The 12,157-nt window shown below is 38.4% G+C and overlaps 1 protein-coding gene across 7 annotated transcripts in view; it reads right to left on the bottom strand.

Moving 5' to 3' along the window:
• Nucleotides 1-1,077: 1,077 nt before the first annotated feature.
• The window catches only part of gata5 (GATA binding protein 5), a 28,840-nt gene continuing 17,760 nt past the window's right edge, over nucleotides 1,078-12,157 (bottom strand). For 6 of the 7 annotated variants that reach the window (XM_073061940.1, XM_073061937.1, XM_073061939.1 and 3 more), the window contains exons 5-7: nucleotides 8,029-8,116; nucleotides 3,621-3,745; nucleotides 1,078-2,829 (exon numbers count right to left, since the gene is read on the bottom strand). In XM_073061940.1, the coding sequence (XP_072918041.1) occupies nucleotides 2,665-2,829; nucleotides 3,621-3,745; nucleotides 8,029-8,116 (378 nt within the window). In that variant the 3' untranslated portion in view covers nucleotides 1,078-2,664. The remainder of the gene's footprint in view (nucleotides 2,830-3,620; nucleotides 3,746-8,028; nucleotides 8,117-12,157) is intronic. The other variant, XM_073061942.1, reaches the window with a different exon arrangement.

Genomic DNA, 12,157 nt, shown 5'->3' with positions numbered 1-12,157 from the left:
GCAAAATTGTTTTCTTGCACAAACTCTCTAGGACCTTGATGTTTTGGACATGCCCTTCTGAGAAGTACTCAAGGGTCATGTCATTGGCAAAAACCAGGGTAGTATAGAAAGTTTAAATTCCTCTCTTTGACGTCTCTTTATGTTTCTTTTTTAAGGTGGCTGGAGTTAGGTCGAGGTCCTGATCTGCAAGTGGCACTCAAACTGTGTTTTTTTTTTTACGGCGGATGACTTCCCGTTCCTGGAGCTTGTTGGCCGTCTGTTTTCCGACATTCTCCAGGCACAGCTTCGAAGATGCCGCCTCTGCGGTGTGGCCCTGTGGACGGCCAGTGTCGCTGACTGAGGAGTCATGGAAGAGGGAACATCAGGATTTTGCTGCTGTGGATGTATGGAAAAGTGAAGCAGCAGATTGTCGTATCGTAACAGCCTCTCCTTTTGCTGATAAGTCTTTGTGCCATGACAGAGAGAGAGAGAGAGGGAGAGAGAGAGGGAGAGCCTGTGACATGTCCAAGTGTCGGGTAAACAATAATTTTTGTTGTCTCTCTCTGAGTGCTTTGCTGTTGCTGAGTGGGTGGTAGGCACTGACACTTTTTGTTGAAACGGGCAGGGAGGGAGTGGGGAGGTTGTTGCATTGATGCTTACTGCTGCTTGCGCAGGGGAGAGGGAGAGGGGGCTTTGGGGTTCTAATGTCTTTCATTCTTTTGGTGTTCTTCACGGATGTCTGTGAAGACAAGTATTTCAGGTTGTACACTGTATACTTTCTCTGATAATAAACGGAGCCATTTGAACTACTTGAAGCATTTTCTGTTCTGAGACAGAATCTGTTTGCTGCTTGGTGGTGCAAATGTTGTAATCTATCAAGTAACAATAAATTCTGGGAAAACTGGGAAAAATTAGAAGGGGATTCAGAGTTTTAAAAACCCTGAACCAAATTCACTTAAGTCCTGTTTAGTGCCACTATCGATAATCGTTAATGTAGACAATCGTCTGATCATTAATTTTAAAACATAACTCCAATGGACAAGTAATGCAAAGAAGGCAAATGTAACAGTAATGTCCAATTTGTAACTCCAAACAGAATTCAGTAAATTATTTGTATTTATTGTCAACCTTGTAAGGATGAAACATTTGACAGCAAAATTACTGAAAGTAATCATTTTCTTGTCCATATCAATCATAAACTAATTAGACTTCTGAAATGTGCACAATACTCTAGATAAATGTATAAAAATGTGTGATACAGTCAGTAAATTGAAGATCAATAACAGGAGTCAAACTGTGATGTTCAAATCACTTCATTAATGTATTTTCTAAAGCTAATCTCGTTCTTTGCAGTTACAGTTCATGTGGTTGGCAATTTGTAATGGTATATAGCAATTAACTGCCATATTTTGCATAATTAAAAATACATTTCATTCATCTGTAACCTAAGAGAACACTTATTTTAACTCAATATTTTGCTATCATTAAATTTTCAGATTGATAACCACTTCTTTCTGCATGCCCATTAAAATGAAGGGAAAACAGTCTCTCAGGTTTCTGTTTATTAGCACCAGTAATATAATGATGCTGAAATACATCCAAGCTGATAACGCAATGTCTGCCACTAATTTAATGGCTTAATTGGTTTGCACAAATTTCATTTAACTAATAAATATTCTGAATAGACCATTAGACATGAAGTAAGAATCAAAAAAATGTGATTTTTTATACAAATAATCAATATGGAGAACGACTCAATTTCTTTTGAGGTATCTTGTGTATTTGTCAATAGATTTTCTACGGCTTAGAGTGATTTCTCCACTGTACCTCAGAGTTCAGCTTGCAAGTTAGCAAATCCACAGTAAACATCGCTTTCCTAGTTTGCTTCCCAGTTTAGCTCTCACATAACAATTGATGAAAACTGTGTTGTTATTATATTGTATTTACAACAGTGTCTCAGAGGTAAATAGAGCTTTAGTATTTTTTGAATATGCAAAACATTAGCATTGTTATAATAACCTTTCTACAACATATTTCACATGCCAAATGCTGCCAAATCCTATTTTCCCATTAACAATCTGTGAATATTCCCATGTAGAGATTGGAAGCCTTGATTTTGTTTATATATTTATAGATTATAGACAAATGAATTCATCTTTTTAATCTGAAAGGCAAAGTACTGTAAAACTTCTAAAAAGGAACTGACGGCACCTTAGTATAACATTAAAATATTCAAAACAAATGTGAAATATGTCCATTGAAAGAACCAGTATTTCAACATAACATACAATAATTTCTGTTCGCACTTTCCCTTTAAATTATTAAGTTATTTAGCCTAACAGGATCAGTTGTTATTACTGATCTAATGAAATTAATTGCACTCACAAGTAGTTTACAAGAAGACAACTTTAAAATGGTTTCGATTTCATTTGTAGTTTTGAGATGAACAGCATACTTTTCACTTGATCGCTTGTTGCCGGAGATGTTGGAATTAATTGATTTACAAATAAGGCTTGTTCCCAGAGATGGAAATAGAAGTGTGTGCTGGGATATTCAGATAGCATTTCACCAAACAGAAAAACACAATACAAATACCTGGGTTCATGTTATCTCTTTCAGTTCCTTCGGGTATTTGGATTATCCACTCAATGATAGATGCAGAAAAGCTGCAAAAACGACTGTAATTTACGCCAGCGTCAAAGTACACCAAGATTCTTGTCTGAGTGGAACATTAACTCCAGTCTGTGGGATCACACTGGCTGAGGTATAAGAATAATCTTCGGTTACATATTTCAAGTGTGAAGGACCAGGATTCAAATCTTCACGACTTATCATTGCTGTGGGCGGTGCCTACAGAAATAAGAATCACTGAACTTATTCCAGTTGTATAGTAATACACTATTTACAGTATATTGATATTTTAATCCACTGAATAAAAGCTAGCATTTAAAAATATACTGTAAAAGTAAGAAGTGTAACTGTATAAAAATTATTTCAGAATCAAGTTTATTATCATTGACATATGTTGTGAATTGTTGCTCTGACACAGTAGGACAGTGCAAGGCATTAAAAAATTACTGTTACAATAAAATACAGTTTACTGTTAGTGCAAAAGAGAAACAGTGAGGTGGTATTTGTGGTTTTATCCACTATTCAGAGATCTGATGGCAGAGGGAAGCTGTTCCTGAAACATTCAGTGTGGGTCATAAGTTTCCTGTACCTCCTCCCTGATGGTAGTTAACCATAGTAAGGACCCAGATGATGAAGCTCCTTCCTGGTTTATGAATGTCCATATTATTACACCCCACACATAAAAACTAGTGGCTATGAGGTTGGTAGTATGGATTTGCTGGCTGTTGTGTGGGAACTCTGTGGTTATGAACAGTTCACAGGAATGGAATCATATCATAAGCTCAGAAAGACCTGAATTCATTACTCACGGTTCATTATTCCATACAGATTAACTCAAAATCATCAAACTAAGTTAATATTTAAAATAATTGTCCAATAAAAATCCAATGGATTTCCAAATTTATTTTAACTTCTCTGTAATCACTATGTCAGCTGTTTGTCTTAATATTCTAGGGTTATTCAATGGTTTGGTTGCAAGTGAATGATGCTACAAGGCCTCGTTACTTTACCTGAGAAACAGACACCACTGTTTGTCCGGCATATGGAGATGAGGCCAAATCAGATTCAGTTTTGATAGTTGATGCAGTTTCGGAGTTCGATATAGAAGATGGAGAATTAGTTCCTGAAGTTGTACCTGAAAGAGAATAGAACTTGTTAATCATTCAGCTTCTGAACTGTATGACAGATGTCTAAGATAATCTCACTTGATTCTTGGAAACTGAAGCCATTGATAGAAAAGAACTGGCATCTCTACAGTAACGTAACAGAAGACATGATGTGCATCCATTTTGCTTATCAAGTGTGGAAATGTTTTTCTCAGTTAATGATCTTTTTATGCTCATCAATATCGTACACAGCAGAATCTGACAAGTAGCAAAACAATAATTTTTATGTTGTTTAAAGCAGGAATCTAACTATTTTTGCTCTCTTTTTGCACTAGTATAATTTTATACATTATTTTAATTTTATGCAGTATTGTACCTCTACTGCAAAGCAACAAACTTCACCACATATGCCAATGATATTAAACCTGATTCTGATTCTGACTCCTCAGCAGGCTGGGACTGCAATGATGTAGCACTCTTTTCAGTACTTCACCGAGCTTCAGCAAAGATCTAGCACTTCATAAAACCTCAATAAACAACATTTTGTTTCAGGAAGACAAAGTACTGGTGACAAGGCCAATCTGGAAATATAACATTCAATTAGAATTGTTTAATTATTTTAACCTACTAAACTGTAAGAATAAAAGACTTTCTGGACTGGGGAAGTTTAAAGGATTTAAAACTAAATAATGGGAGCAAGGGATCAAAGGTAGGAAGATTGGTAAATCAAAAAGACAAGGCTAGAGAGAAAGCTATTAACTTGGGAAATGATAAACAGTCTGTAATGGGAAGAGGATCAAGAGTGCAAATCCAACAGCTATTCAGCAGATATAGTTAGCAGATATAAATAATAAGAATAAAACTAAAGGTTCTCAATCTGATTGCCAGAACAGATGAACAGAGAGTGCAAATTAAAATATGACCTAGAGGGCAAAGAGGCCAGAAGTTTAAAGAAAGTATTACTTTTAGGAAGCTGGGAAAAGTGGAGGAGTGGACCTGTTAATGAAGACTTTAGTACAACACAGGGATGCTCTAAATTCAAGAAATTGGGATATATATTGGGTTGTTTGCTGATGAGTAATAACAAAGGCACAAAATGAAATATGGGAATTGTGTACGTGCACCCTGACAGTAACCATTTAGTGGGACAGTGTACAATGTATGAAATAATGGAACTTGTCAGAAATTTATGATGGTAATTAATTGGGATTTTAATCCACAATAGATAAATGTAGCCTAGATGAAGAGATCAGAGAAATGCTGGGATAGTTTCTTAGGATAACATATTCTGAAGCTACTGAGGGAATAAATGCTAGTCCTGGCATTATGCAGTAAAGTAGGATTAACTAATGAATTCCTAGTGAAGACATGTTATCATCAATGCTACTGAGAAACAATTTCAGTTTGAGGGAGAGGAAATTGGGCCTAAAAACTAGAATTTGAATTAAGGGCAAGCTAAGGTGAAAGGGCAAATTATATTGAGGAGTTTATCAGTTGAGATGCAAGCAAATATTTATGTCCCAGACAATGTTTGCCAGAACTATAAAAGTAGATAGCAAGAGTTTCCGTGATATTTGTCTCAGGTGTTTTCCACTGGTCTTGATTATAATGGATACAAGTAACATTGTTGAAAAGGTGCCCTGAATGTTGAAATTGGAGGCAAGAGTGTAGGGGAAATTATAGTCACTTGAGAACAAATTGGCGGAGCTTCTGGCTGACATGTCTTTGGATTCTAATGGACTTTATCCAAGTGTATTTAACAGGTAGCTTGTCAGAGACTTGTTGCATTGGTTTTAATTTTTCAAACTTGCCCAGATTTGAAGGTTGGAAAAAAAAGAGATGTCTTTTATTCAAAAGGGGAGATAGAAATCAGACAAATGCAGGTCAGTTTGCTTAATATCTGTCATAGGTAAAATGTTATTGGAAGATATTACTAAAGATTACTACTGGGGCATTTGCACAAAATAATCTAAAGTAGTCTGGTAAAGTCAAAACTGTTTTGTGGAAGGAAAAACTATTGACCAACTTATTGAAGTTCTTTGAAGAAGGAATGTGCTAGAGAAAGGGAACCTGTGGATATACTATACTTGGATTCCAGGAGGTATTTGGTAAGGTTACTGTGAAAAATAAAAGGAGATATAACAATAGCATAAATTGGTTGGTTATTGGAAAAGAAAACAGGAATAATAAGTCTTTTTCTGGTTGGGACAATGTAATGAATGTTGTGCCATAAGGATTGGCGCTGGAACTTCAGTTTTTGCAATTTGTTATAATGACTTGAAGGCACTGAAGGTAAGGCAGTCATCCTACTGAAACCATAAAACTAGGTTGGAAATTAAGTTGCAAAGAGGACATCGAGAATACAAAGGATATACAGGCTGTCTCCATGCTATGAAGGAGTTACATTCCTGATACCCGTTCTTGAGTCAGAATGGAACAAAAATAGTGTGTGGGTCTGAATCACAGAGGTGGCTGTGTTGGGACAGTAAGCTAGTAAGGGAAGAATGGCTGTCAGCCAAACTCACTGAGCCTTAGTGATTCTGCTCATTACCCCCAGCTCTGTTCAGCCCATGATTATTGCAGCTTAGGTGGGTAAGGAGGTTGAGGCAAAAGAGCACACAGAATTGCCCAATTCCCATTTAACAGAAGTTGCCTCCAAACTTTTAGACCATAAGGTAAACTGTAGGAACAGAATTAAGTCATTTGGCCCATCACGTCTGCTTCAGCATTTGATCATAGGTGATTTATTATCCCTCTCAATCCTATTCCCCCGTCCTCTCCCAACCTATCAACTTCCACTTTAACTAGATCCAATGATTTGGCCTGCACAAGCATCTATGTGCAGATTCACCACACTCTGACTAAAGAAATCCCTCCTCAGCTCTGTTCTAAAGCTGTACAGCAGTCTGCAAAATACATCGCCCTCAATTCCACCAGTCTCCCAAATGCTCTTTCATATAAACTGGGTGTCTACACATCAGGTGTTTGCAACGTGGGGAGAACCTGCAGATAAGTTTAATGTGCGGGCTGCAGCCAGGCAAATGCACTAAGATGTGGGAAAATGTGAAGTTACCCTTTTTGGCAGGAATAATAATCTAAAGTAGACTCTTAAGACTATTTATCTTGTTATGCTTGTTATTTATTACTATTTATTTATATTTGCATTTGCAGTGTTTCTTGTCCATTGATCCTGTTCATCAAACTGCTCCCTCAATCCGCTTTAAGTCCTCTTGTGGCTTTTCCATGCTACGGAGCAATTTACACTTATTAATTCACCTTCCAGCACACTCTGGGATGTGAGAGAAACCTCAAACTGTCACACTGAGAATGTGCAAGGATTACCTGGGCAGTATCCAAAGTCAAGGTCAAATCTAATAGAGCTGAGGGGCACCATATTACCTGCTCCTAAGCTAATAATGTTATTTATTGTCAGGTACTTGAATACAGAAGTTTTCAGTGATATTGGTGAGTCCACAAATGATATTCTCTATGCAGTGTTGGCCTCCTTATTAGAGGAAGGATGTAAAGATATTGGAAGCAATTTCAGTAAGATTTACCAGACTGGCTGGGTTGACATACAAAGAAAACTTGGACAGAAAGGGCTTCCAGCCTCCAAGTTTAGCAGACCCTAGCAGGGTTGATGTGATGAGGATATTTTCTCTTGTAGGAGAGTCTAGAACTAAGGGTCAGAGTTTAAAAATAAGAAGCCACCTATTTAAAGTTGGAGATGAGATGAAACTATTTCCTCTCATGTTACTGAACATTTAGTCCAAGAGTGGTGAAAGCAGAATCTTCACATATTTTTATGGAAAGGAGAGATTCCTGAAAGGCAGGAGGCTTTGGGGAGGAGACAGCTCAGCACTTTGGTAATTCCAATTAGACCAGACATGGAGGAGGGGCTTGAGAGCCTGGGTGGCCTGCGCCTGCTCTTAACTTGCAGGTTCATCTGAGCAGTTACATCTTTAGTCTGGAACCCTGAAACTATTTCTAGACTGACAACTAAATATTCCATGAGTTGGAGCACTAATTGCTGGCAAAGAGGAATTGGTAAAGCTGGATAACTTTTGTGACACTGTTATTCTGTAAGAAAGATCTATACAGTTGCCCGGTGCTACAATGCAGCCTGCACCAATCTAGATTTTATCTTCAGGTGGCATGGCATTGCTATAGGATGCTGCCTCTTCTGGCCAGAGGCAATACATGGACAATGATCCATTTGCCCAGTTACTATTGAGGAACATGCTTGAAGGTTAGCACGGGGAATGGAAAACAGTTCAAGTTATTGACAACGATAGCAGGAATATACAAGCACCTGAGGAACCTTTGGATTTGTTAACATTCTTGGGTTTCCTTTTCCTCGTCTGGATGCTTTCCTTCTTCATCGCCAGTGGGCGTGGTACCTGCCGGACAAAGCACAATAACAGTGTGAATCCTGTTCTATACACCAAGTACCTCATAACACATTACATTGTATGCAGTGCAGAAACAAGACTAAACTAATATCACACCCAAATCTATGGTGTTCAGTAGAACCTATTCAACGTCCCCTTCTCAGTTATTCTCTTTCATATCCTGGAGACACTTGTTTTTCTCTTCTGTATCAGTTATATCAACGCAGAAAACTCTATGGACACTTCATTCCAAAAATGGTAGATCAAAAAGTGAAAACTGCTTTTAAAATTTAAAAGAAAATTACTCTTAGACTTTCTGAAAATACTGGAAATGTTCGCATGTCAGGCAGCAAGGGGAAACATTTACTGTTTCAGGCCTGGGACCCTGTGACAGAATGGGTAAAGAAAAAGAACATCCGTTTTACAGTAGGAGAGGAGTGGAGAAGGAATGGGTAGAACAAAGTGAATATCTCTTGTATGGAGAACTCAAATGGGACGTAGGGGCAGATACAAACACATTATGCCTCCTTATCTGGGTAATGTGTTATAAATGCATACGAGATATGAGATATGTTCAGCAGGCCAGACTAAATGAACAGAATAAGGAAAACTAAGCCAAAATGAAGAGTGGAAATAATCAGTCTGATACAGACAGAAAGAGCGAGCTACCAAAGTTGTTGTATTTGATATTCAGTTTGGAAGACTGCAATGTGGTCAGATTGGAGACAAAGTATTTCTCAAATTTACACGTGCCCTTTTCTGTACATTGCTCAATATCATATTTTCTTTAGTAAAGCTGAGGAAATTATTTTTTGATAAAGAGATCATGTAAAAGTAAGATTAAATTTTCAATATGTTTACTTGAAGAAAATTACGTCATTTGGGGGAGATTGTGTTGGAAACAGCCCACACCTTGCATTCGCCCCAAACAATCAAACTAAACTTTACCACCCATGCTGCTCCCAATCTCCTGGAAGCACTACTGTTACAGGTATCCCACAATAGAGTGGTCCGTCAGCAGTGAACAGCCCTCAAGCTGTGGATCCTGAGGCACAGCTCTGAATCCTCTTGTGCCCTCCCGAAAGTTAACATTTTCCCATCCTATCTGAAAGTCTCCAGTGATGTGAAACACTAAAGACTTGAAATACATTGAAATTAAATTTTTATAAGTTAAGAATCTTTAAAAATTTGTATAAATTCATGAATTAAGAAGGAAAAGAACAGAAAGATCAGTCATTCCCATTGCATTGTTCAGTAATTTCTATTTTGAACTTTGATCTCAAATCAATTTTCTTGCCTGATCATCATGACTTTCACTGCTGTCTTGTCCAAAACATGTCTCTATCTCGGACATGAATATGCATCCATGAATTGAATATTTAATTTTTCAATGGAATAATACACCCAGTGGCCACATTCTTAGGGATACCAGTTGACCAGCTCATTAATGCAAATACAGTGGATTCTGGTTAATTGGGTCATCAGTTGCTGGGGACAATTCTTATGGAACAAAATCTAATTGAGAAAATATCAAGGATTCCCTTCATTTATGTGGGACACTATATTGCTTAATTGGGACAGGAGACTGTAACATCTCTAACCAGTGTCAGTCATGTGCGCTTGTGTGGCTGTTAAGACACTACAACGTGCTTGGAGCAGTTTTAAATAGCATTGGTTGTATGCGTTAGTGTTCAAGAAGTGTGATTTTTGTCACTAATAGTTGGCGAGAAGAAGCAGTAAGGCAGTTCAGAGCATTCAGGCTTGGATATACCAGAAACATCTGGGAGTGAAAATGGAATGATTTCACAACTTAAACAAGTTAGAAGTTATGAAGAATTTGTAAGTATTGTCTTGAATATGACAATCAAACTGAAGATTTGGAGGAGGCTATGATTCCAGTGATTGCAAAGGCAGTGCATTGTCTGCACTGTCACGGTCTTGTCCGTTGACTTCTCATTTCTGTTAACTGCCTTTGCCCCATGTTCTACCGGGCTCCGTGATTAGGGCAGCAGATTCTCATCTGAACTGGCAGCATAAAAATTCCAGCTTACATCTACTCAGTGCAGGACCGTCACCTTAGCCAGAGCGGCAATGTACGTTCCGGGCTGCCAAGAATTCTGGACCATCACTTGAGCCTCCGGGGCTGTGTGGCAATGCTCATTCCGGGCCGCCGATAATAGGGACCATCTTCCGAGCCAAGACATGAATTGTCTGTCGTTGTCGGGTTTTGTCGTCTCATATCCAGCTGGCCGTTTGCCGCTCCTCCGAGCCAAGATACGAATCATCTGTCTTTGTATGGTGTTGTCATCTCTGTGTCCAAGTCCAAGTCAAAGTTCTGTGTCCGTGTCCAAGTTCCGATTCCTGGCTCTGTGTCTAGGTCCAGGCTCCATGATCCAGCTCCGGGTCCAGGTTCCTCCAGTTTGTTGCCCAAAGCTCACATCCACGTGAGCTCTAATCCTCGCTCTCTGGTCTTCCTTGCAACCATTAATAAACACATGTCTGTTAATGCTACCTCTGTGTCTGTGTCCTGCACTTGGGTCCGCTTCAGCCGCTCATTGCAACATGCGCTAGGAGTCAGCTCTGATTTTACTCATTTACAGTCAATCAAAAGAGCACGGCAGTGTACACTGGATGATTCCTCCATCAATTGGAGCTACTACACAGTTTTATAGTACTGTAGTAGTAGTGGTAGTGTTCTAATTTTTTCTGCATCTCATTTAAACTCAGTTAAATGAACTACTCAGGTGGTTTGTCTTTGTGATACCTTTTTAACTATTTCAATGAAATTTTGACTAATTGATGCAGCCACTTAATTGGGCTAAAATGTACTGGTCCTGCTAGGTCCCAATTAACTGGAATCCACTTTATCTAATCAGCCAATCATGAGGCAGCAACTCAATGTATAAAAGCATACACACATGGTCAAGAACTTCAGTTGTTATTCAGACCAAACATCTGAACGGGGAAGAAATGTGAACTAAGTAACTTTGACTGTGGAGTGATTGCTGGAGCCAGACAGGGTGGTTTGATTATATCAGAAAATACTCATCTCCTGGGATTTTCTTGCACAACAGTCTCTAGAGATTTCAGAGAATGGTGCGAATACAAAAAACAATGCAGCGAGCTGCAGTTCTATGGGTGAAAGTGCCTTAATAATGAGAGAGGTTGGAGGAAAATGGCCAGACTGGTTCAAGCTGACAGGAAGGCAACAGTAACTTAAATAACCACACATTATGACAGTGGTTTACAGAAGAGTATCTCTGAACGCACATGTTGAACCTTGAAGAAGATGGATTGTAGTGGCAGAAGACCATGAACATACACTCAGTGACTGCTTTTTTATGTATCTGAGGCTGCAAATAAAGTGTCCACTGAGCGAAAGTTTGCTCTTTGAAGTGAGCTGCCCATGCTCATGGTGATCTACATGGGTATGGACTTATTTCCCCTGAGTCTGTATACTTTGTCATGCCGCCCAGAGCCTTTCTGATTCAAAATTGCCAGATATTCTGGGGCTGCAGGAACTTGTATAACATAATGGCCACCCAAGATGAGCAGAAATAAACTCCCATACTCTGAAGCTTAGCCAGCTGTCAACAAAAGGAAATGTTTTTGACTATCACTAAACTTCAAAAGCATTTAAAAAAGTTACAAAGTTTAAAAACATTTTCTTTCTATATAGATTTTTGTAAATGCAAGCTATTAAAATAGTAAATCACCAAGTACCTCATGAATTTCCTTTACATTGAAATTGGCAGACTCACATTTTTGTAGGGTCTAACTGGTACAGATTTGGTGGGCATATTTCCCAATTAATATATTGGGAAAAATTGGCAGTAGGTTTGCATTCCAATGCTAAATTCCATTAAGTGTCCCACTTCAAAGCCCAAACAGAGAATTCCAACTTCAAAATAAATTTATTATCAAAGATCTTATATGTCACCTTATGATTCATTCAACTATCACTAAAGAACAACCAGCAAGCTATTAAGTTCTGTGTTTCTGTAAGAACCCTGAGCTTTGTTGCTTTAATATTGAAATACCAACAGCTCA

This window comes from Hemitrygon akajei, chromosome 11 (genome assembly GCF_048418815.1).
Source record: "Hemitrygon akajei chromosome 11, sHemAka1.3, whole genome shotgun sequence".
Classification (NCBI taxonomy): domain Eukaryota; kingdom Metazoa; phylum Chordata; class Chondrichthyes; order Myliobatiformes; family Dasyatidae; genus Hemitrygon; species Hemitrygon akajei.
Note: the sequence above shows the minus strand (reverse complement) of the source record. Positions and strands in the feature narration are given on the sequence as shown.